At 39.7% G+C, this 27,170-nt stretch overlaps 1 protein-coding gene across 1 annotated transcript in view; it reads left to right on the top strand.

The window, feature by feature from the left end:
• The window catches only part of Dgki (diacylglycerol kinase iota), a 434,705-nt gene that overhangs the window by 380,950 nt on the left and 26,585 nt on the right, over window positions 1-27,170 (top strand). Inside the window, 1 exon segment of the mRNA XM_069996861.1 lies at window positions 24,205-24,242. Within this exon segment, the coding sequence (XP_069852962.1) occupies window positions 24,205-24,242 (38 nt within the window).

Genomic DNA, 27,170 nt, shown 5'->3' with positions numbered 1-27,170 from the left:
GGTAAATAATGCTGCAATAAACATAGTTGTGCTGGTACCTTTAGTATGATCTTGTTTGTGATCATTCTGCAATTCATGCAATCCCATTTGTCCAATCTTTCTTTGATTTGTTGTGTTTCTGAGTCTCTTTTAAGAAAATTTCAGCCTGTGCCAAGGAGACCTAGAGTTTCTCTTATTCCATCCTGTAATGTTTTCAGAGTGTCTGATTTGACTCCGAGGTCTTTGGTCCATTTGGAGTTGATTTTGGTGCAGGGTGCTATATAAGGCTCTATCTTTAGTTTTCTACAAGTAGTTAACCAATTTTGCCAACACCATTTACTGAAGTGGCTGTCCTTCTTCCATTCTATTTTTTTTAGCTCCCTTATCAAAGATTAGCTGGCTATAAGTCTGTGAGTTAATTTCTGGGTTTTCCATTCTATTCCATTGGTCCTGAGGTATGTTTTTGTGCCAGTACCAAGCTGTTTTGATTACTATTGCTTTGTAGTAGAGTTTGAAATTTGGTGTTGATATTCCTCCAGCATTGTTCTTTCTGTTGAGGATAATTTTTGCTATTCAGGGTCTTTTATTGTTCCATATGAATTTTTGGATTGCCCCTTCTATTTCCTTGAAGAATGAGATTGGAATATTGATAGGTATCACATGGAATTTGTAGATAGTCTTGGGAAGTATTGTCATTTTCACGATATTGATCCTTCCAATCCAGAAGCATGGGAGGTTTTGCCACTAGGTTCTGTTTTGATTTCCTTCTTCAGGTTTTTAAAGTTTTCATCATAGAGGTCCTTCATGTCTTTGGTTAAGTTAATTCCTAGGTATTTTATTTTTTGTGGGGCTATTACAAATGGAGATGCTTTCTAGATTTCAGCCACATTCTTCTCATTGTTGGCATACAGAAAAGCCATTGATTTTTGAGGGTTAATTTTATTCCCTGGAACTTTGCCAAAGGAACTTTGGGAAAGGAACTCCAAGATAAGGACACAAGTGGTTTTTTCTTTCTTGCTGTTGTTTCTAACTTATTTATAAGGTACCATGTGATTTTTTTGTTGCTTTGTAGATCCTCCCCATCCCTGTTTTCACTGTATTTGATGTTGGTATAATTTGGGGAGCAGAAGGGAATAGGGATCCAGGACTGGCATATACAAAAAAAAATTAATACAAAACTGGGCAAACTGAAAAAAAATTAATATAAAACTGGGCAAACTGATTCTAAAATTTAAATGACATTCAAAAGCCCAAATATAACCAAAGCTCGAGTAATTTGGGAGTGGAGTCCATGGGATTCTTTAAATACAAGACCATGTCATCTTCAAAGAGGGAGAGTTTTACTTCTTCTTTCCCTACTTGGATCCACTTTATGTTTGCCTCTTGTCTTATTGCTGTAGCTAGACAGTCTAATTCTAAATTGAAGAGAAATGGAGAGAGCTAACATCCTTGTCTCCTTCCTGAGTTTAGAGGAAATGGCTTTAGTATTTTTTACCATTAACTATAATTCTGGCTGTAGGTTGTCATATACAGCCTTTATTGTGTTGAGAAATGTTCCATGGATTCCTAATTTTTCCAGAACCTTCATCATAAAGGGGTGTTGGATCTTGTCAAATGCTTTTTCTGCATCTGTTGAGATAACCATGTGGTTCTTATCCTTGCTTTGTTGATGTGATGAATTATATTAAGTGATTTGCATGTATTGAACCAGCTTTGCATCCCTGAAATGAATCCTGTTTGATAGTGCTTATGACTTTTTGGATAAATTGTTGAAGTCGATTGGCTAAAATTTTCTTAAGAAGTTTTGCATTGATGTTCATCAAAGAAATGGATCTATATTTCTCTTTCTTTGATGAGTTCCTGCCTGGTTTTGGGATGAGGATTATAATGGCTTCATAGAATGAGTTCAGTAGTGAACTTTCTCTTTCAATTTCATTGAAGAGTTGGAGGAATATTGGTGTGAGCTCTGCTTTGAAGGCCTTGTAGAATTCTGCCGTAAAACCATCTGATCCTAGGCTTTTCTTAGATGGAGGTCTCTTATTGCTGTTTCTATTTCAGTGCTTGATATGGGCCTGTTAAGTTGGTTTAACTCATCTTGGTTTAGTTTCAGCATGTCGATATTTGCTAAGAAAAGGTTCATTTCTTCCAGATTGTCAAACTAATTATCATAATGTTTTGAGAAGTATTCCCTTATAATGTTCGTTGTTTCTGTGGTGATGTTTCCATTCTGGTCTTTGAGTTTATTTATTTGGATGTGTTCTCTTCTTTTTCTGATAAGATTGCTAAGGGTCTGTCAATTTTGTTAATTTTTTTCGAAGAACCAACTCTTTGTTTTGTTGATTCTTTCTATGTTTTTTTTTGGATTGTAATTCGTTTAATTCTGATTTAATTTTAATTATTTCTTTCCATCTACTGGATTGGGGTTTATCTTGATGCTCTTTTTCAAGGAGGTTCAGATGTCTCATTAAATTGTTGGTTTCAGATTTCTCCCATTTGTTGATGTATGAACTCGGAGCTAGCAACTTGACTCTGAGTACTGACTTTGCTGTGTCCCAGAGGGCTTGGTAATTTGTGTGTTCATTTTTGTTGAATATCATGAACATTTGAATTTCCTTTCTAATCTCTCCCATGACCCACTGGTGATTCAACATTCTCCATGTGTTACAGGGCTTTCTTTGGTAGTTTTTGGTGTTGAGTTCTAATTTTATTCCCTTGTGCTCTGAGAGAATGCAGGGCATAGCGTCAATGTTTCCGAATTTGGACAAGTTTGCTTTGTGACATAAAATGTAGTTTATTTTAGAAAATGTTCCATGCGCTGCTGAGAAAAACATGTATTCTGATGCTGCTGGGTGAAATATTCGGTAGATGTCTGTTGAATCTTTTTTATGTATACAGTTGTTTAGATCTGCGGTTTCTCTGTTGGTTTTTTTCTGAGTTGATCTATCTAGTGGGGATAGTAGTGTTTTAAAGTCCCCAACAATTTATGTCTTTGGATCTATGTGAGATTTGAGGGAAAGTAGTGTTTCATGGATGAAATTGGGTGCTTCGTTGTTTGGTGAATAGATACTTAGAATTGTAATATCTTCCTGCAGGAGAGATCCTTTAATTAGTATGTAGTGACCTTCTTTATCTCTTCTCACTAATTTTAATTTGAAATCTATTTTATCTGATATTAGGATTGCAACTCCTGCCTGTTTATGGGGGCCATTTGCTTGGTAGACTTTATTCCAGCCTTTCACATTCAGAATATGTTCGTTTTTGTGGGCAAGGTGGGACTCTTGAAGGCAGCAGATAGAAGAATCTTGCTTTTTAATCCAACTAGACAGTCTATGTCGCTTAATTGGAGAGTTAAGTCCATTAATGATGAGAGATAGGACTGAGGGGTATTTGGGAGTTTCTGCCCATGTTATGCAGCTTCTTGGGGGCTCCGACAGCTTGGTTCTTCCTATGGTTCTTGGACTTTCAGTTTGGGTTTTTTTTTTTTTGGGGGGGGGTTGGCCTTTATTGTGGTCTTGTTGGTTTTCTATGTGTAGGACATCTTTAAGTATCTTTTATAGGGCTGGTTTGGTAGAGATATATTGTTTCAGTTTTTCTTAGCTAGGGAAGGTTTTTACTTCACTTTCTGTTATGAAGGAGAGTTTAGCAGGGTACAGTATTCTTGGTTGATAGTTGTTTGTCTTTAGGGCATGGCATACATCATTGCAGGCTCTTCTTGCTTTGATTGTCTCTGCTGAGAAATCTGAGGTTATTCCAATTGGTTTCCCTTTATCGGTGATTGATCTTTTCTCCTTGACAGCTTTAAGGATCCTTTCCTTGGTCTGAATTGATTCTGTGCAGATTATAATATGACAGTGGGATGTCCTATCCTGGTCTGGTCTATTTGGGGTTCTAAAAGCTTCTTGTATCTGAATAGGCCTATCTTTTTGCATGTTTAGGAAGTTCTCTGCTACGATCCTGTTAAAGAAATTTCCTAGACCATTAACTTCTGTTTCTAGGTGCTCCTCCACACCCATTATCCTCAGATTAAGCCTGCTGATGGTGTCTTCCAAATGTTGAATAGATCTATCATATTTCTTGAATTTGTCTTGGATAGTTGTGTGTTCTTTCTCTATAATATGTAGGCTGTCTTCAATCCCTGAGATTCGATCTTCTGCATGGTCTAACCTATTGTCAAGACTTTCTACTTTGTTTTTTTTTTATTTCCTTTCCTTCTTATTGGTCAGATTTGATGGCTTCAAATTCTTTGTTGGAGCCTTGTTTTAGATCTTGTATGAACTTCTTTACTTCCTTAATTTGGTGTTCAGTGTTTACTCTCAAATCACTTAGTTGATTTGTTAAGGTTTCCTTGGACTCCCACTCCTTCTGTTGTGGTCTCCCTGAATTCTTTCAGCTGTCTGTTTATGGATTCCATGAATGCCTCTATTGATCTTTGTCTATTTTCATCCTGCTCACGCAATTCTTGTATTAGTCTTTGATTAGCTTCCTCATGCTCATGCAATTCCTGTATTTCTCTTTAACTCTTCTCAGCCTGCTCATGCCATTCCTGTTTTTCTGTTTGACTGTTCTCAGCCTGCTCATGCAATTCTTGTGTTTCTCTTTGACTGTTCTCAGCCTGCTCATGCAAGTCTTGTATTAATCTTTGTGTACCTTCCTCATGCTCATGAGATTCCTGTAGATATTTTTTGGTTAGCCTCAACATGGTCTTGAAGTTCCTGTATTAAATATTTGGTTTGCCTTGTCTCACTCCCTATCATGCTCGCACTGAGTCCTTTGCAGGTTTTCAGTCTTTTCATTCACCATGTTTACCCGTAGTGTTTGTAGAGCTTTTTGGGAACTCTCCTCTGGATTATTCATTAACTGTTCTGTCACCTGATTATCCTGAGTGGGATCTGACATACCTGGACTTGCCATTTTTCTTGTGTTTCTCTGGCTTGTTCTGCCCATTTAGTATGAAATTAACACCAATTTTGTGCTAGAACACCATATTAAGGCAAGCATCAACCAGAGTCCTGTAGTTGCACAGTCAAAATGGCTGTAGATACAATCTAGTTCAAACAGATACAATCTATTCAACATCAAACAACTATAGATTAATGGGCTAAGAACATACAAGAGGGATTCTGCAAACCAGAAATTATTAGGTTTAGGATGAATTGTGGGGAAAAATAGAATTAGAGGAATGTAGAGAGGTAAAAGGAGAGTGAATTTAATCAAGTCCTAATCTCAGAGAGGGAAATGGATAGGAGTAAATGATAGGAGAGAGATTAAAAAAATAAGAAAAAAAATGGAAAAACAAAAATTTAAATTAAAAAAAATGAAACACTTAAAAATTATGTAAGTATAGAGAAATGATATTGAGAAGAAAAGGATAGGTTGAGAGGAATGGAAAGAAAAGAATGAAAAATGAAAAAAAGAGAAAATAAAAATTCTTAAAATTGGAATACTTGAAAATCATATAGATATAAAAAATACTACTATTAAAGAAGTTAAGCCTAAAAGGTTGTGAATTGAGTAATAATTTTCTGGATTAAGTATGTACACAATGAGGGATAAGGCCTAATAATCAATAACGGGCATGTACCTGGGGATGAGCAGAACAGGAATTAAGTCACACAAAAAAATAAAGAGAAAAGAAGAAGAAAAAGGAAAAAAAGGACCAAAAGGTCAAAAGAATTTTTAAAAAGCACGCATGCACACACACACACACACACACACACACACATAAAATAAAAATTATGAAAAAAAATAGAAAACAATTTTTAAAATAGTAAAATAGGTAGAAAAAAGAGTTCTTTGATTTTTTTTTTGGAGGGGGGAAGCGGAGATCTTGAATCCCCCTGTGTCAGTAACCAGTCTCTTGGTGGAGTCTCTGGTCTGCTTTTGGTATTTGGTGTTCTTGTGGCTTGGTTGGTTTCTTAAGTCAGTTGAGCAGGCAAGACAGCTCTGCCTTACCCAGGACTTTGTGTTCCTCCTCCCAGGCTAGTTCAGTGGGAAGGAGATCTGCTTTGAGTATCACAAAAGAAGGAGATGGCCGTTTCCTCTAGTTTGGAGATGCTGTGGTGAGGCTACGTTCTATGCAGGCCTTTCAGCAAACAGTAGCTTTTCCCTGAGGGGCTAGCTCCCGAGACACTTACAGAGCCCAGCTTAGAGACATCCTCAGGGTTTATGTTTACTGAGTTTCAATTGTTTGTCTAGGTTGCAGTGGGGAGGGGCAGCCTCTGGCTCTATTTACCCAATGAAGAAAGCACTCCTCCGGGTGTGTTTTCCTCTGCCTTAGTGGGGTGACTTTCCCCTGGGTGGAGCTGAGACTAGCAAGTCAGGTCAGATTCCTGTGACCTGCTAATGGCTCCAGTTGTTTTCTTCCAAGGCCTGGGTTGGAGATAGCTGCTAAGCAGGGCAATATCAAAGATGGAGATCTTCTCCGGTGGTGGGGGAGGAGCTGCCTTCCCACCACTGCTCCATGAGAATAAGTGAGAATGTCAGGGTTCTACTCATGCCAGACTATTGGTTCCTGGGCCGTCTCTGGTCTGTGATCTGCAGGATGAAGATTTCGGCTCCTTGTCAGTTCTTGCTGGTAGTGAGTAAAATTCATTTGCATGACGCGTCTGGCACCTTTGTCCCAGACTTTCTTTGTTGGTATGGTGCCCGCCACTACCACTACAGCTGCCACAACTGCGGCTACCGGCAAGTGATCAGATCTGTCTCTTTGACCACGCTGCCTGGATTTTCCTTCTCTGACCAAACTCTCTGTACTCTGATGGCACACTTGGTATGATTCTCTAGCCTAGTACTCTTCACTGGACCACTAAAACTGCTTTTTATGAGAGAGCTTGTTTAGCCTCCAGGTTCTCCTCTTCCATCTTCCTCCAGTCACTCTTTTCCTTCATTCTCTGAGGTAATAACCTGTGTGTGTGTGGTGGGGGAGGTTCCCCTTTTATCTGCTAATATGGCTAATTTCACCAGCTAATTTGTAATGCTACTGGACTTCAATTTTCCTTTCCATAGAACAGTTTAGATATGATAATTCTAGCTTTATAAAGTGAATTGGAATAGGTTTCAACTCATTCTGTCTAGATTTTGTAGGCTGGGTGCCAGTGGCTCATACCTATAATCCTAGCAACTCAAGAGGCTGAGATCTGAGGATAGTGGTTCAAAGCCAGCCCTGGGCAGCAAAGTCCATGTGACTCATCTCCAATTAACCACCAGAAAACTGAAAGTGGAGCTGAGGCTCAAAGTGGTAGAACACTAGCCTTAAGCAAAAGAGCTCAGGGACAGTGCCTAGGCCGTGCGGTCAAGCGACCACCACCACCACCAACAGCAGCAACAATACTATTACAATTACTACTAATAATATTTTGTAGACTCCTTAAGTTATTATTTCTAGAATAACTTCTATGTACTACTCTTACTCCTATTCTAGAGATGAGGAAACTATAGTACAAAGTCACAAAGGTTGAACAAGGATGCAGACTCCAGCAATCCAGACACTGTTCAGAGTCATTTCTGTACAGAGTCTCTAAATAGCATGACATTAAATTTTGATTCATGTATTCCTGATTCTGGTTGCTGAGTAGAGACCTCATAACTACATGGATTTGTGCTGAGTAGGATGAAGATTTTACTTTTCACTTAAGTATTATCATTGACATGGAAGATGAATCCAAAGAAATTTCCCTAACTCATGATTCCTGCCCCCATACTTGATAGTCAAGGGAACAGAGATCCCATTTCCTGCCAATATCCCTCAGTCACCAAACAGCAGAATTATTGAATGGTAGCTATTTCCTTCAGGAAAGATCAGAACCAAAGAGGTGATGCTTAAAACCAAGAGAATAAAGTGGGAGGAAAAATCAGATGCTTTTCTCCTTTGTGTAAGACATTTATTAGTAGAATGTGATGAGTCAAGCTAGCTAGTAATGAAGAAGGAAACATCTGTATTTTTTTAAAAATTGCCTGGCTAGGAAAAGCTGACAATATTGGCCATAACAGTGTTTCATTTTGCAATGACTTTAGATTATCTGATGCAAGGTTTTCTAGAGTATTTTTTTAGCTCCACATATGCAGGTTCTTACTATACACTCCCCCGTTGGCTTTCTAATTATATTGAAACATTTTGTTGCTCCCTTTTGAAGCTTATTCCCACCATGGTTTAGCTCGTGTTGCTTTAGTACATTATTTCTGCTCCCCTGATTACAAGCCCCTCTCTGGCCCTCATCTGTCTTGTACTTGCTTATCCATGTGGCTGATACCACCTTCTATTCTCCCTCTTACAGCTACCTTCATAATTTTTCATTCAGATCCTTCTTCAGGACTCATTAATTTTGTGTCTTGGAACCACCTCCATAGATTCTCAGGACAAAAATGATGAATTTTCCTGACATCTCAAATGCCAATGACTTCTCCTTCCTTATTGATCTACTCTTTTTCTTTCTTTCCTTTCTTTCCTTCCTTCCTTTCTTTCTTTTCTTTCCCTCTCTCGCTCTCTTCCCCCCCCCCTCTCTTTCTTTTTCAATGTACTCCAAAAATTTTCCCCTCTGTAGTGGTGTTGCCTTTCTTAATTAATTATAAGCCCTGTCTGAATAGAAACATTGCTGTATTCTGTGCAGTTCTGTGCTCTGGCACATAATTGAGTATCTCTATTCAACTCTGCCTGTTAAATTTGATGCACTATGTAGTGTTGGCAAACAGAAACTTCCAGTACACATTTTTGAATCCCATTGTGGCCTCAATTAATACTGTTTCCTGTTGAAGCAGATAGGTCAACCTTGGTCCTTTTCAAAAGAGATTCAGTGACCGATGTGCTGAAAAGATGGCCTTTTACAGTACCCTCGGTGGGTGCTCCCACAAGGCTGGATGAAAAAAAATGAATAGAAAGGAAAGCATGTTTCCTGTTGGTTATTCTTCTTGTACAGATCGCAAGAAAGAAGATAATCCATTGCTGATTAAAGAACAAAACCAGCAAAGCAAAACAAAATGGAACACAAAAAGCACCCTTGGATTTCCCAGAGTCTGGCTATAATATTTTATGTATGTCTTGATCTTACTACTCCTTCTTTATTTCCCTTTATTGAATCTCATTATTAATTGTAACCCAAAAATCCTTTTCATCCTTTAGGTTTCTTTGAAATTCTTTGCTAGTGATAATTATCTGTGTATGAAGGCTTGAATGGAAGTGTAGTTACAGGAGGGAATTCTCTTTGGTAAGACTTACCTACAACATGGCTTTAGATTGCCTTGGGAGCTCAGAAACTAGTAAGTAAAAGTACTGAAAAAAAATATTGAAAAATAAGACCATGGAAGAAATAAGGGAAGGTTTTGAGGAAGGAAAGCTTACTTGGTTTGGGTTTAAGTGGAAGAAAGAGAATGTCAAACAGGATGATAGCTGCCAACAAACCAATTTATAGAAGAATTTATTCCCGTTGTGGTAGGTCACTATACTGTTTTAAAAGAAAAGGAGGAATCCTTGACTCTTGGTATCTGGGGAATCCATTCATAATAGCAAAAATGCAGAATTGAAGTAAGGCTACTTTTGTGTGTGTGTGTGTATGTGCCTATCCTGAGGTTGAACTCAGAGCCTGGGCACTGTCCCTAGGTTTTTGTGCTGAATGCTAGTGATATACCACTTGAACCACAGTTCTACTTATGGCTTTTTTTTTTGGTAATTATTGGAGAAAAGGGTCTCAAGGACTTTCTTTCCTAGGCTGGCTTCAAACTGCAATTCTCAGGTCTCAGTCACCTGAGTAGCTGGGGTAACAAGCATGAGCCACCAGGTCCTGGCTGAAGTATGGCTACTTTTTAAAGCTTACTATGCTGATCTAAGAACTCTATAATATAACCTAAGTGAGTTATAATAATCCCCAATGTGACCAAGGAACCACATTGGCACAGTGAGGATTACTGTTGTATGATCTTTATCTGATGATAATTGTTAGTCCATTTGCCTGTTGTTTTCTTTTTACATGGCTAGTAATCCTAATACACATTAAGAAATTTTCTCCAGTCTCCTATAAAGCTTATTTTCTTTCCATCTGGATAACGCCCTTTTGTAAAGAAATGCTTTGTAGCTATTTTCTTGTCCTGTCATGATTCCCAGTTACAAAGTAGGTATAGTACATTGCCTCTTTTCCACTTAAACCCTAGACGGTCATTCCTAGATGTCTTACTTTCACCTAAATATCCCAGTACTTTAGAAGCCATCTTTTCTGCCTGTGTTTTTGTTTTCCCAGGCTGCTGTTGTAACTACTCTAGTCTGTGTTATTCTGGATAGATCTGGGGAAACATTTCTCAGTCTAGCCCTCTTACAATATCATGACATCATTTCAAGCCTTCCCCAAACTTCTTACATGAGTCTTCATTTTCTGGGTACATTTTGGGTACACAGGTGATGCTTTCTAGCATCATATAATGCCTCTCCATTGGCTAGATTCATTCTGCATAGTATTTAGGGGCAGCTCATTCTTATGACTATTCCTTTTTCCAGAAGAGCAAATCAATGTTCTATGCTTTCTTCATCACAGACAGATACCTGTAGCATATAGAGATGGAAACTGCAGCCATCTTGACCAATCAGGGAAATGCTGGGTTAGAAGGACCTGATGTCACCACCACCATGGCACAATTTGATAATCTCCACAGCCAGATTTTGGAGGCAGAGTAGTACCCTACTGGAGAAAGAGAGCCTCGTTCCTAAGTCTCTCTTAGCCCAGGTCCCCATCCTTGCCTTATTCCATGTTAGCCTTTATGTCTTCATTGGGGACATACTAACACACTGAATCCTAGTTGGTATTTTACCTTTTGAGCATGTGCAGAACTGTTTACACTCTTGCTTCTAAAGTATGACATTGCTTAGTCAATTTAGCATGCTTTTGCAGTGTAAGTTAAGACTTAGTTTCACTTTTCTATCTTTCCAATCAATAGCTACCATATTTTCCATGATATTTATCAGATTTTAAAATTGGTATTTTAGTATAACTTGCTTGCAAACTCTAGCTATCATGTCTACCTTTATGCTAATCACTGAGGCTATCTTCTAGAAATCTTTCCTTAAAAAACTGCCCATTTCTGCTGTATATGAATTCTATTTATGTGGGTTCCTGAAGGTGACCTTTGCTATATTGACTCCTTCTTTACTTTTTTTCCAGTGAGAAATGTTTGGGCTAACTCTGTTCTTCTCAGTTTAAAAAAAAAAAAAAAAGCCTTCCTCTCCCGGAGTGTCCAGCTTCTGCTAGGTAGTGATAAGGTACTTAATGTGTGTTATGATAACCAGAAGACCCATAAACCTATAATCTGCTTGAACTTGACTACGCATTCGTCTTACTTGGATCCTGGCCTTAAACAACATTCCCCTTGCAATCCTGAAGTTTGGTCAAAGCCAATAACCATCCATCACTTTCAGGCCACATCAGATCTGCTTGCAACGAGCACTGAATGAAATATGTGCACACTTTTTCAACTTGAGTTCCTTTGAGAGGTTTGAAGGACACTGCTAAAAACCCATCAAATGAATTCAAGGAGACCAAGCAGGAGAGGAGATTGAGGGAAGAGATAAAGCAGAAACCCCCAAGCTCATCTCTTGACTTCGCCATAAATGTCAAGAGTGTCTCCTCCTCGGTGAGACACCAGTCCTGACTCTTCTCTGCAAGGCCAACTAGAACCGTATTTCCTCGTTCTCTCATTCCTCTTTCCCTACTCAGGAGTGCACATTCATTAGCTGAATGTCAGACAAGCCAAAATAAACAAAGTTAGTCAGTGCAAATGAAATTTTGTCAATATTCCAGGGATAAAGGCCCTTCAGAGAATACTAGAAGTCCTCTTTAATCTCTTACATTGCTTAGTTTGCAATCTGTTAAAGCATTTTAAGAAATTATTCAAATGTTAAAAAGGGAAAAAGAATATTATTATGTGCTATAATTACTTTGGGTTCATGAATTTAGTAAGGTATAATCAGATTAAAAACCGTTTACAAATATGAGAAATCCTCACTATTTGTTCAAAAAATATTTATTGAACAGTTAACACTTTCTATAATATTGATGTTAAAATGAATATGTTTTTCTAGTTTTAAGGGAATAGTTGGATATCACCTTAGATACTGGTATTATATTTAAAATATTAACCCATTTTTAATATTTAATATTTAATATTTAATATTAACCCACACTGCATCCAAATATGATGATATTAATTTATCACTAAAGAAAGTTTTAATATTGAGTTGTGGAAGTTGACCAGTGAACATTTTTAATAACTGCTGGCCCCTTGTGATTGCTGACACATACTTTACATGGCTGGCTGAGAGTCATATACTTGTAACAATGGACCTGTGTGTGTGTGTGTGTGTGTGTGTGTGTGTCTGTGTCTGTGTCTGTGTGTCTGTGTCTGTGTCTGTGTCTGTGTCTCCATTGGCCCCTTAGCCTGTGAACTTGTTTTTACTAAACCGACATTCAAAGCACATGAACTTGACCTTGGTCCAGTGAACTTGATGCTGCTACCAATGCTCTAAGGAAATAGTATGCATTATTATTTAACATAAGGCTAGGCTCTTCTTTGATTTAGAATATCAACATTTTTGGTCTTGCAGGCATCTTTAAAAAAAAAAGCCATTAGAGTCCCAAGATTTTTGACTCTTTGGAAACCCAGAAATGATTTCCAAGTATGGCAAAGGCCAGTAAAGTGAGCTTTCTTCTACTCTCTATCATATCTTTCTCAGTTGCAAAGTGAGCCAGCCGAATCAGCAGGCCATGGGAATCAGTACCTATTCAGCACCTTCTGCATTTCCTGTACTGTAGAATTTTTTTTCAGAGAAATATGTAGTATGGTTGAAATAAAGAGAATTTTAAAAACAAAAAAACTACTCGGCACCAGTGGCTCACACGTGTAATCCTGTAATCCTAGCTACTCAGGAGTCTGAGATCTGAGGATCACGGTTCAAAGCCAGCCAGGGCAGCAAAGTCCTTGAGACTCTTATCTCCATAAACCACCCGAAAACCAGAAGTGGTGCTGTGACTCAAGTGGTAGAGCTGAAGAGCTGAGGGACAGCGCCCAGGCTCAGAGTTCAAATCCCATGACCACCACCACCACCACCACTACCACCACCACCAACAACAACAAATACACCATGGTCCCCGTGCTTGTGGCTTAATTGCAGAGATGGAACTGAAACATGTGAAACAACTTACAATTTCACCACAACAGATAAACAAACCGGATGCTCCAGAGAGACAGCTGGTCTTTGTGCTGCTGTTTATAGCCAATTCCAGTGGTGAATAAAAGAAGTGGAACTGAGGGCTTCTGAAGGGAGCCATCATGCTCCTCTGGCAGTGAGGTAGAGGTTTGCTGCCAGGAGGCAACATTAGCTGGGGAATGTTTGTTGTTTCTCCAAACAGAGAACCTCTTCCATGCTAATAGGGACTTCAAAAGGATTGCAATGGCAGATGGAAAGAACCCATATACATCCATGTGTACAATTAGCAGGAACTAATTGAATTTGAGGATTAAACTCTGTCATTAGAGAGAACGAAATCCATTTAGATCTCCCATCTATAGCTACACACTGTAAAATGGATTTGGCACAGGAGATGTTTGAATATAAAGACTGCTTGGGCATTTAATGGGTTTCCAATGCCACTGATGGCTTACAATCCATGATAGATGAAGAATATACCATGTAAGATGTGTGATCTTCACCCTACATTCCATACTTTTTCAGTGGAAATCAACCTAGTATTCAGAGGGAGGAGAATATACTTACTTCCAATGAAAGTATGAGGAATAGTTCACTGGTTTCCAGTGAGTCCAAGTATGATTGGAAGATAAAAATAGAGAGCTTCTTTTCTCATGTGATTACCTAGCATAGTCCAAAAGGAGCACAAATCAGATATGTCTAATTTAACCAATACATGACCAAATAATCTCCCCAAGTTTCATGAAGTTATGACATGCAAAGTGGAGTAAATTAAACTGTTTTAATCCTTAACCTTTCTGATGCCAATGAAAATATAGAATAATGAATATATCCAAGAAAACATTATATCACAATTCGCTTGATCTAGTGACCAGAGTGCTCACACCTTTCCTTTACTGAGTCAATATTATTTCCTATTCAGCCACCATGCAGCTTGTACCATCTGCTGCCCAAACCTTGCTTTGCTGATACACATTTCTCAACACAGATCATCCTGTATTTACCTTATCAGACATGTTCTATTCAATTCCTCTACTTGTAAACAGCCAGGCATGGCCACAGGACCAACACACTATGCAGGATTCACTCACAGATATAGCTAAGGTAATCGAACACTGAGTGGTAGGGAGAGTCATGGTGAATTATGCTAATGAGGTGTAAATGGGAAGCAGCTCAAGAAAATGACTGTAATTAATATTATTTTACATAGACATGCTGAACAAATCCAAGATGAGGTGAGAAAAAGCAGAAATTAGATATTTCTCAAGCTCTCTGCATTTCAATCGGAGCCTAAGGGACTTTTTTGACAATCAGGGATAAAACAGATGACAAGTAATTTCTTCCAATAAAAGCTAAGATGCTGGAGTTTTTTAAAAACATACTCCATTAGGAGAGATTCATGACTGTTCTTGTAATGACACGCATATCTGTATCAATTCTCTCTTACGGCATAGCAAGCCAGGTCAACACAGTGTCTTCTTAGCACACAACAATTACTTATTTTGCTGAAAAATTTCCTGAACACATGGTTTCCTGCAATCAATGAGAGAGGACTTGGATGTACTGGACGAGGTCACCTGTAGCTAAGTGTTCTGAAGGGATGGAATGTGTCCCTGCTTTTGGAAAGGACAACATACCTTGCACTTGCATTGGGGTTGTTTTGAGTCAGAGTGTACCCTGCAAACTTTTACTGAGTGTTGGGAATGGCACAGATCCATGGCCTTTGCCTCCTGTTCTGTATGAAACATACAATATTGTATGTTTTGTGTCATGTGTTAGCAGGTTAAGTGTTAACAATTGTGACAGTTGTGTATGTGAAGGATGCTTTCTTGGAGCAAGAAGAAGAAAGGCAAGATGTGACCATTTGTACTTTCCAAGAACAGTCAGCATTATCTTCTTCTTACTCACCCAGCTCATAAGATGACCCGGTCCAGTGAGTCTGAGCCCTCACCCCTGACAAGGGGCAGCCTTGGGACTTTGTGGGACCAGTGCTTCGTGCTTTGCCAGGCACGGTGGGCAACCTCCCCTGGCCTGCTTTGGGATGGTTGCTTTGAGACACCAGCCACCATTCCCCCCCTCCCCACCAAAAAAAGACCTAGGAGCCTGTGGGCAGCCCCAAGACAAGAATAAGGGCTAGCAGCTCATGCCGGTGCCCATGTACCAGCCATGTGTCTGGTCACATTGAAACTGGGTCTTAGTTCTCATCAGGGCAGAAGCTGTCCCCAAATGTGTATTTTTCAGCAAAATAAGGAATTGTTGTATGCTAAGAAGACACTGTGTTGACCTGGCTTGCTGTGCCGTAAGAGAGAATTGATACAGATATGCGTGTCATTACAAGAACAGTCATGAATCTCTCCTAATGGAGTATGTTTTTAAAAAACTCCAGCATCTTAGCTTTTATTGGAAGAAATTACTTGTCATCTGTCTTATCCCTGATTGTCAAAAAAGTCCCTTAGGCCCCGATTGAAATGCAGAGAGCTTGAGAAATATCTAATTTCTGCTTTTTCTCACCTCATCTTGGATTTGTTCAGCATGTCTATGTAAAATAATATTAATTACAGTCATTTTCTTGAGCTGCTTCCCATTTACACCTCATTAGCATAATTCACCGTGACTCTCCCTACCACTCAGTGTTCGATTACCTTAGCTATGTTGGGTGATTGTACTAAATTCTATTTCTGTGAGTGAACCCTGCATAGTGTGTTGGTCCTGTGGCCATGCCTGGCTATTTACAAGTAGAGGAATTGGATAGAACATGTCTGATAAGGTAAATACAGGGTGATCTGTGTTGAGAAATGTGTATCAAGGAGTCAGCTTTGGGCAAGCAGATGGTACAAGCTGTCTGGTGGCTGAACAGGAAATAACATTGATTCAGTAAAGGAAGAGTATGATGACTGTGGTCATTAGATCAAGAGAATTGTGATAGAATATTTATCTTTGCTATAGTCACTTTTTCATTTCCATTGGCACCAAGACAGCTGGAGCTTCAAACTGCAAGTAGAATTCATTTTATTCTGTATGTTGTGTAATTACGAGATTCTTATTTTCCCCAGGGGTATTGGGGTTTCAACTCAGTGCCCTGTTCTTGCTAGGCAGGTACCGTACATTTGAGCCATATCCCTAATCATTTTTGCTCCAGTTATTTTTCTCATAGGGTATCACTATTTACCTGAGACTGGTTTCCAACAGCAATCTTCCTACCTATGTCTCCTGTATAGCTGAGATTACAGGCATGATTCACACCACCCAGCCCTCAAGAAATTCTGTTGAAAGGTTATTTGATACATATTTCTGGCCATCTCGCTTTAAGTAAAATAAAGGGAGAAGCAGCTTATTGTAGCCTTGGGAGAGTGAGGGCTTGGGGAAAAATTGTGTTGCTTATTCCATTGCTAGTTACATGTCACCCCAAAGGGGCAGTTGGCATGCTAACGCTCCCTTCTCACACCCATGGCATGAGGATGTTAGACTATTGCCAAAGATGGGTGTGGAATGTAACTACTACTAGGAGATAAATTCCAGTTTTGTCCCTGTAAAAGAGGCAGAACTTGCCAAATCTAGCTAGGTTTATGGTTCTCAATGAGTAAGACTAATTCATTCCCTGGGACTCCACACATCATTCTTTGTCTGATACTTTAGGTTCTTACTTTTGTGCATTAGACAGAGGTCTTAGCCATATTTTCAAAAACATTTTAATCTATGACATCTGTCTTGTTTAAATGCTTTACATGACTTTTATTTCCTTTATTAAATCTTAAAACATATCAAAAGTATATTAAAACCAGACCACTATAAGTTGATATCTTTAATATTGTACATCTTATTGTACATTTTATTTTACATTTTTATTTATATATTATTTATTTACTTATTTATTTTAGTGCCAGTCCTGAGCTTGAACTCAGGGTTTGAGCACTGTGCTGGAACTTTTATGCTTAAGACTAGTGCTTTACCACTGAAACCAGAGCTCCATTTCCAGATTTTTGGTAGTTAATTGGAGGTAAAAGTCTTATAGAGCTGCCTAGTGTGGCTCTGAACTGGGATTGTTAGCTCTCACCCTCCTGAGTCGCTAGGATTACAGGCATGAGCTACCAGCCACTGGAGCCTGGCTGCAGGGCACAATAATGGCTTTGGTAAGAGATTATTACTTCAAAGATTAAAAACTGGATCTGAAAGATTATTCTTATAAAAATAAGCATAATTGCACTGGATTTTATTCTATTTTGTGTATATAATGTCATTATTTTAATGTATTTATTAAAATTTGTGACATATTTTGTATGTGTCCTTACCAGGTTCTGTGTATTTTTTTATTCCTAAGTATTTTTTTAGCAAGTGAATCATCACAGCTTTAAACTATTCTCTTAGAATAATGATGCTTCACATTCTAAGACAATAATTACCCTTAATCCAAAATGGCCAGGTTAGAAGCCTCAGTACCTGGTATTCAACTGTAGATTGGGTTTTTCTGTAAAACAGAGCTCCAAAGGGACTAGTGTTAATCTTCAAGTTATCAAGAGTCATCTGAATCTTGGTAAACCACATTGCCCAGGGTCATAGCTAGCTAATTTGTCCTCTCACTTAAATCCAGATGATTTGAATCCAGATTTAATTGCAACATATCCCTTCCTGCTTATAAAGCCCCATCTTGTGTTGTACTTTCCATGGAAGAAGGAAGTGTGTTTTGCATGTTGTTTTGTATACTATTTTCCATCCTATTTTGTGTATTGTTTGTCCCCACTGCCTTGCACAGGGCCTGGCATGAGCGGCGTAAATAGAGCTCTTAATCCCTTCCTGCTGTCAGAACAACATACTGTAGATGCGATGATGTATAAAGGATGGAAGCTTATTTCTTGAGTTTCTGGAAGTCCAAGATCAAGGGGCCAGCAGATCTGATACCTAGTGAATGTTTCTTCTCTTTCCAAGATGGTGCCTTCTGCTTAGTTCTGCTGCAGGAAAAACCAGGAGGGATAATTTCTCTGGTGCCCTTCTATAGCTGAAAAGATGGATGGGACAGGCAGCTTCCTAAGGGCATTGATCTCTGTCATTGAAGGTGGAGACCTCGGAGCTCAATGGCTTCTCAAAGGCCCCACCTCTAAATAGCCCATGGGAGGTCATAAACCTCCAAATCATTGCCCTTGTCTTCTCCCCTTCCCAGATTCTATATGAGAGAAGGCATCTCTTCCTTTTATAAGGAGGTGAACCTATCCAGACCTTTAGGTAGGTGAGGCTTAACAATGATGAGCCATGAGAGGAAGACAATTCCTTTTTGGCAGTCCCTGCTTTCTGTCTTGGGATACATAAGGGACAGATGTTTATATAAAAACTTAGCCACAGAAGGAAATGTAAGCCATTTCCTGCAGGCTGATTCAACTTGTAACCTCTCAAAGTGGCACATTTCTCAGTTCTCTATCCTGTCCCATTCCTGTCTAACTGCATATGTTTATACCGTTTACTTTCCAGGAATTTATTCTTCTTTTACTCAACCTTTATATGGCCCAGTAACAATCTGACTTCCCTCACTTTGGGAAATTTAAAGCATTGTTTTATTTTGCATTTATTTATTTATTTTGCATTTTTATTTATTTATTTATTTTGTGTGAAGGAGTTTTGAAAAGGCCATAAAGGAAGGCTCAGAGCTTACAAAATAAAGAATAATACTGCAATCATAACAGGTCATTATTTGCTTTCAGCTTGATCTTTCAGAAGTTCATAATCAGGGGTTGAATATTAATGGCTTCAGGCTGTCTTTATGCAGAGGAAATCTTAAACAACAGTGTTCATAGTGAAGGACATTAATCAAGAGAGAGAAGTGAGCCTTGTTCCTAATAATGTTTGCATAATAGCTACCCTTGGGTGTATTGCTTGGCTTAAAAATAAATATTCATGCTTTCCATATCCAGTACAATGGAAATTATTTGTGGTTATGATTCTGTTATATGATCCTCTCTCTATTCATGGGGACTTCACACTGGGAGGCTGTCAGAAACCAACAAGAATAAATAACAAAGGTAGAAGCTGAAAGAAGCTCTGGCTGTGGGCCTGGGGGCAGGGGGGCGGGGTTGGGGGGCGGGGAAAGAAGCTAAGAGCAGGTCATAACTCTGTTTTCACAAGGGGACGAGCAGAATGGAAGTGGCCTGCTGGAAGGCATTTGTATATCCCCTGACTTGCTTTGAACTCTTCAGTCAAGTGCCCAGTCTTGGTGGTTGCTCTCTGGAAGGGAATATGTGAATGAGTGTAGCCAGCTACTAGAAATTACTATCTGCTTTGGTGTGACAATATAAAGGTCTTAAGCGTCATGGCTTCTTTATTCTTTGTTCTGGGTAAAGGCCAGTATGAGGTCTGAACTCACTCAGTAGCTTCCACTTGGTAAGTGGGACTCTACCTTTTGAGCCATGCCTCCAGCTATTTATGTTTTACTTATTTTTTTTTAATAGAATCTTGCTTTGGGCTTGGACTGAGACCATAATGCTCTTGTTTACACATTTGGCCTGATGTGTAAATATAAGAGATGCATTCCACTATGTCCAGATTTTTTATTGGTTATTGGTGGGTGAGAGGTCCCCAAACCTATCTGTCACCAGGTGCTGTTGGCTCGCGCCCATTAACCTGGCTACTCAGGAGGCTAAGATCTGAAGATCGCAGTTCAAACCAGCCCAGACAGGAAAGTCTATGGAACTCTTATCTCCAGTTAGCCACCAGAAAACTGGAAGTGGCACTGTGGCCCAAAATAGAGCACTAGTCTTGAATGAAAATGTTCAGGGACAGCTCCAAGGCCCTGAGTTCAAGCCCAATGACTGACAAAGAGAGAGAGAGAGAGAGAGAGAGAGAGAGAGAGAGAGAGAGAGAGAGAGAGAGAGAGAGAGAGAGAGAGAGAGAGAGAGAGAGAGAGAGAAAAGGAAGGAAGGAAGGAAGGAAGGAAGGAAGAAAGGAAGAGAAAGAAAGAAAGAGATTCAACTGGGATTCTTCCTTTCCCAGCCTTCTGAGTAGCTAGGATTACAAGTGTGAAATGCTGTGGTGCACTTGGCACTATGACTTCTATTTTTTTTTTTTTTTGGTCATGCTCTTCCTTTGAGAAATCATTCCACTTTTTATAAATGAATTGGATCAACCCTCTTTTAAGAAATCTGTGAACCGTGCTGCTGATCAATACTTTTAACCCTGTCTTTTTTTTGTGTATGGATTGGTGGAGAAATGGGCTGTGCTAAATAGACTCACTTAGGTGGAATTTCTTTCTCCTTTCTTCTTTGTCTATTTCTCTCTCTGTGCTTCTGAGCTTTTGAATTCTGAGAAAAGGGTTCCATATGGTCTTTAAAACACAGGCTCTCTGCTTTGGTGTATTACAAGGCTTTATATGGAGTGTTCCCTCATGAAAATTTCCCCCCTTCTTTCCTGTAAACTGTATATTCTATTAGAATCAAGATACCTTGGGGTATAAAAGTACAAACTGATAAGTTCCCTTTCACCTGTGACCTTATTTTTAATTATTATTATCTTTACATTGTTGTACAGGGGATTTCCATTTAACATGTCCATTTATGTATATTTCTTGATGGAGTCACCCCTCCCATCATTTTCAACACCTCCTTCAACCACCTTCAACCCCCTTTCAACCACCTGCCTTATTCAACTTTCTAGGTCCATTTTAAGTTTGTACATTGAATATTCTGGCTGTATTTGCCTATCATTCCTCTTTCTATTCATCTGTCCCTGTGTGTGTGTGTGTGTGTGTGTGTGTGTGTGTGTGTGTTCATTTACTTTCTTGTTATTATGGAGGTGATGTACAGAGGGATTACAATGAACTGAGTCAGGTACTGAGTACATTTCCTTTGGTACAATGTCTTCTGTCCCTTCACTTGCTCCCAGACCCTCCCTGCTCTCTCTCCCCATGCGTTTACTTTCATCAGTGTCCAATGAGTTCCATTGCTGCACTTTTTCACCCTTTTTCCCTTGAGTTTTGTACCCTCCCCTAGCCCTTCCGAAAATAGACACTTGAATACACCATACATTAGGTAAAGAAGAATCATCAAAAAATAAAAACCAATAGATAGATAGATAGATAGATAGATAGATAGATAGATAGATAGATATAGAATAAAAAGAAATAAATTTTCTTGTTTCTATATGTTGGAGTTCATTTCAATATGTATATTATTTTATATAAACATGAAAAGGCACTTAGTTACTGTGCCTTTGTGTTTCTCTCCTAAGAGTATCCTATTTTGGTCTCACTGTGTGAGTATTTAGAATTCCCTATAATTTGTCATATCCTTGTGTGTTTTAGATCTAATTTCTGCATATCAGAGAATATGTGCCATTGGTCTCTCTAAGCTTGCCTTCCTTCACTTAACATGATTCGTTCAATTCCATCCATTTCCCTGCAAATTGCATTATTTTATTCTTTCTAATGGCTGTGTAAAATTTCATTGTGCATAGGTGCCACATTTTTTGGACCCACTCATCTATTGCAGGCCTCTGGGCGATTGTGAATAGTCATCTTCCCCTTTTACTAGCTTCCTCCCACTCAGCCAAGACAACAGCCATGATCTCTAATACTTTCTCCAACTGCTCCTTCTGTCCTTTACTATGTTTTATGTCTAGAATTCAAGCACTGCCTTTGGCTGCTCTTTATCAGTGCTTCTCTTCCTAAAGGTGCGGTGTAACAGAGATATGTCTGTCCAACTTCACATGCCGAGTTTATCCTTACTGGAAGGCTCCTTCTGAAGGGTTCATATATCTTTTTCATGCACTTGCATACAGTCATAGATGCAATGAAATCCTCCCTTAATTATAGTTTAATCCTATTTTTTAATGCCAGTCCTAGGGCTTGAATTCAGGGCCTGGGAGCTGTTCCTGAGCTTTTATGTCCAGGCTGGTGCTCTGTCACTTGAGCCACAGATTCTGCTTTCTGCTTTTTGGTGGTGAATTGGAGATAAGAGTCTCACAGATTTTCCTGACTGGGCTGGCTTTCAACCACAATCCTCAGATCTCAGCCTTGTGAGAACTAGGATTATAGCCACTCGCCACCAGCACTATAAAACAGCATGATTAAAAAAAAAGAAACACTTTCTAAACTTTGGTTCTTGCTAGAGCATTAAGAAGTACAATTGTTAACCTCATTTGTGGAGGAGAAAGTTGACTCTGAAAGATTGAAGAACCCATTACATGTGTGCACTTCATAAATGATGGTGTTGAAATTACATCCTCTCCCAACAGTTTTTCCACAATAAGGTGGTCTTAGCAATGGTATTTTCTGTGTCTTAGAGTCTAGTAGAGCTCTGTATAGAGTGAGATTATTGGGGACTGGAGAGATGCCTGGAGTGGACATGGGGCCTGCGTTGTGGTGCTAAACGGACCATGGCTGGCTCTCTGCCCTAAGACAGACTATTTACTTAAAGCACTCGAGTCACATTTATAAAACGAAGAGACGATGATTTTTTTCCTTGGGTTCTTTTGACACCTAGCATTTTACTCGTTCCCTTGCTGCAGTTATTTCCATCTCTCCCCTCCTTCTTTTACTCTTTTTTGCTTTCTTTCCAGTCAGCTCAACTATGCATGTGTGTATGACTGCCATATGCAAATGATTACCCTGGAATTTGAAGGGAGATGAAAATTGAGCATTGCTATAGCTTTGTCCCTTCCTGTTTTCCATTCATTTTCCTGCTTCCGTTTTCTTCCACAATGAAACTTCCCTTCTCCGCACCATAGGTTTACAAGGTTTCTGCTTTGGCTAAGGGAGATACTCAATCCTTTGCCCCTGAGTGAATTTAACAACCCCTGCCCTGGGCATCTCTCCTTACCCACAGCTGGTGCTCGCTTACTGTACTTTTGACTACTACTCAATGAAAATTTACCCACGGCGCCATTTCCACACTGGAGTAAAAGGCTCCCGTTGGAAACTGTAATTGTTTACAGACAGACATATATTTTCCCCTTTAATGTATTATATTTTCTCACAACTAGTATAAGTTACCAAAGCTCTTAGCCCAATAGCCATCTATGAATTTAGTGACACACATATGGTTATTCTCTTCAGAACAAAATTAAAATAGACTTGCTTCCTCTTTGCTATCTCTAATACTCTTCATATCCACTTGCATCAATGAGTATCATCATTATAACATTTATAGTAAAAAGAATTGTGACTCCTTGCATTCCAAGTAGGAGGAACTGGTAAGAAAGAAGAATCCAGTCAGTGCCAGTGGCTTACACCTGTAATCCTAACTACTCAGGAAACTGAGATGTGAGGATCTCAGTTGGAAGCCAGCCCAGTTAGGAGACTCTTATCTCGTATTAACCACACACACACACACACACACACACACACACACACACACACACACACACACACACACACACACACACACACACACACACACACACACACACACACACACACACACACACACACACACACACACACAGGCCAAAGTAGAGCTGTGGCTCAAGTGCCAGGCTTGAGTGAAAAAGCTAAGGTCCTTAGTTCAATAGCAGTCCTGGCACACAGATAGGCAGACAGACAGACAGACAGACATTCAGACAGACAGACAGACAGACAGAGGAAAACAGACATAGAGAAGGAAGGAAGGAAGACAGGAAAGAGAGAGAGAGAGAGAAAGAACCTGTAGTCATGATTGGATCTTTTAGTTGACCAATCAGGTTTTTGAAAAATGGGCCAGAAGGAAATCTGACCTCCTTTGTCTTTTACCATGTGGAAAGTGAGGCTGATTTTAAATGGTTCATCCACTTCTCCACAGCTTCTAAGCTAATATTTGAACCCAATCTATATGATTCTAAATGTTCTGTTGTCTTTAGTATACCGGCGCTGGGGTTGAGGGTAAGGAAGGGGCTCAGGAAGGCTCTGGAATAAGGGATTGATACCTCGGCTCTTTATCTGTTTGATCAAGATTCAGATTGGCATGTCTCTCCTTTGCTGGTTCCTACCAACATGTAGGTTCCCTTCTACTGTGCTCATCCAACCTTTTGTAGAAGATCCCTACAAGAAGGTCTGCTACTAACAGATGTCTCTCTTTTGTTGTTCACAGCAATTTTACAGGCAGTCGTAGCTGGTGACCTTATGAAGGTAAGATATCCTCCTATCAAAACTTTGGTGATTCTATTAAAACTCTTAAGTCAGTATTATGTCTCGCCAAATCTCAAGAGCCCATATATCAGTTATCTGCCCGAGCTGAGGAGGAGGAGGAAGGCTGCTCTTTTGAGAAATAAGCAGAGAATGAGAGGAACCCACACAGCCTGCTTGTGTTTCCCAATAGCAAAGGGATTGCAGTAGAATTCCCTGATTAGGACTTGCCTGGATTAGTTACAATGGACCCATGTCTTCCATGGATGCAGTGAACACACTGCCCAGCATTTCTGCTCAGCATTCTTGCTGACATTTCAAGAATTTAAAGAGACAGCGATTAGGATGGTACATTTGTATGAAGAACCTGGGCCTGACCCAGAAATGCATTCTCCAGCCCAGAGCTTATATTTTCCCATTCTTATAATTTTATACTCTGGGGATAATTAAGCCACAAAGGACTGTCTGGGGTTTACTCTGAACATTTCAATGTGTGTTTATATTTGCTGGTGCATTTAGTTCACAGGACAGGAAATGATCCAGCCCCAGCATGATTGATTTCAGATGATGGCTCTGGTATTCACTAATGTGAGGCTTTATGCAATGATTGAATACTCTCTGGGCCTCAGCTGCTTTTTTTCATCTGTAAAATGGGATGATAGCTCGACAATATATCTTTCCTTGCTTTGTGGTAAGGACTGAATGATACATGGAAGAGAGGTCAAGGCTATCCTGTTAGATGGAAAGGACTCTAAAATGTTCGCTATTTTATGCATACCACCCTGTTAATCTGTGTTATTTTACTAAGCTAAGCATAGTAGGAATAGAAATATTGCTTAAACAATATGGTCTGTCAGTATTCTAAAAGTTCTTGGTTTCATAGAAACTTCAGGCCTGGGGGCTTATGACTGCCCAAGTAACTCTGCAAACCCACTGGCATTGCGCTCCCCTGTAACAGTGGGGCTTCCTCTGCCTGCAGTCTGTGCCTTTCCGGCAGCCCAAGTAGCAAGCTGTCAGTGCACACTGAGAACCAAAGATCTTCCAACAATGTTGAGAAGTATCGCCTTTTCCGCTTTCTTCTTCTTTTCTTTACTATCTTTTTTTCTCATTTCTTTAACCCGATCCTCCTCCCTTTTTTCTTCCCTCCTTTCCCCTCCCTCCCTTCCTTCCTTCCTTCCTCCCTTCCTTCCTTCCTTCCTCCCTTCCTTCCTTCCTTCCTTCCTTCCTTCCTTCCTTCCTTCCTTCCTTCCTTCCTTCCTGCCTTCTTTCCTTCTTTCCTTTCTTCCTTTCTGCATATGTTAGATACATCAATACTTGTAATACATTTCTAACAGGTTAGGGAGAAAGGCTCAAGTATATTGGCCAACTGCCATCTGTAGGTCCATAACACTGACAATGGCCTCTTTGCCATTTTAGATGGTAGTGTCAGTAGGGATCATTTCTGAGGAAGGGCTCCTCAGTGGTATACGTGTGAGTCCCACATTCTCAGCAGTGGGGAAACAGCTCCTTCCTTGTGCCTGCAAGGAGCAACATTTGCTTCCATAGGAAGGAAGACCCATCTTCACTCTGGATTGCTTCAAAGCCAGAACATTTTGAAAAGTACTATGCATTTAATGCCTTTTCATTTTATATCCTATCTACCAATTTCCCAGGCCCCTGATTGTATCACCACATTTTTTATACTTAACAGAATTATCTGAAATATGGGAAATCACTATGTCCAACTGGGTGTCTTACATTTTACCTAATAGTCATTCCCTAAATGGCTGAGAAGTGGCAGCTCAATTAGTAAAAAAAAAAAAAAAAAAAAAAAAAAAAACAGATAGCCAGGTGCAGGTGGCTTATGCCTATAATGCTAGCTACTCAGAAGACTGAGATCTGAGAATTGAGATTCAAAAACAACCCAGGAAGGAAAATCTATGAGATGCTTTATCTCCAATTAACCACCAAAAAGCTGTGGAACTGTGGCTCAAGGGGCAGGGTGTTAGCAGTGAGCAAAAAAGCTCAGAGACACCAAGCGCCCAGGCTCTGAGTTCAAGCTGAGAATTTCATTTCTCAGCAATTTCTCTCCTTACGTATAATTTTTCCTTTTAAGTCTCAAGTTTTTTTCCTCTTTGTGTTTCATCTTCACAATCTTCTTTTATTTGTCTCTTCTGTGTAGAAATCATATATCAAACAGAAAAGTGGCATTGTGTGTGCATGTGTGTATATGAGAGAGAGATAGAAAGATAGATATAGATATAAAAATATAGATATAGATATAGAAGAATAGATGAGAGGGAGAGAGAAGGAAAGACTAGGAGAGACAAAGAGAGAAAGAAACACAGAGACACAGAGACAGCAAAAAGAAGGGAGAGAGACAGATATACAAATAGAGATAGAAAAACAGTCAGAAGGAGAAAGACAGAGAAAGGAGAGAAGAGAGAGGGAGAGGCAGACACAGACATGAGGGACACAAAGAGAGGTAGAGTGGGGCAGTTGCTAGAGAACAAAAGATCCTAAGAGCCCCTCCCCCACCAGTTATCAAGAACAATCCCTGTATCACTGAGCTATATAAGATGCCAAGGAGCTAATGAATAGCCACCATGTTTAACAGCCCCACAGAAAAGCAGAGCAAGGTGTCTGAGTGTGACTGGGTCTGTAATGTCATCCTTTGTGAGCTGGGTGGGTGGGGCAGGGGTCTCCTTGCCAGGGCAGTGTAGTTGAACAGAACAAGCTTCTCTTTTTAATCCTGAGAAATGGCTTTTGTCACATGGCTGAAGGCTGACAGACCCTACAGGTTCTGGGGTTGCCTCCATTCCAGTTCCTCGGCCACCTTCCCTGCTCCCTTCCCATATCCTGCTTTGTTTCTCCTGTTTCCTCCTGTCTTCCCCTCTCCACTTCTGTGTAATTCTTTGTCCCTCTGTCCTCTGTGTGCTGAGGCCTTTGAAG

Source organism: Dipodomys merriami, unplaced genomic scaffold (assembly GCF_024711535.1).
Source record: "Dipodomys merriami isolate MVZ:Mamm:240054 unplaced genomic scaffold, mDipMer1.0.p SCAF_5, whole genome shotgun sequence".
NCBI lineage: Eukaryota > Metazoa > Chordata > Mammalia > Rodentia > Heteromyidae > Dipodomys > Dipodomys merriami.
This window is presented reverse-complemented; position numbering and strand designations above follow the sequence as displayed.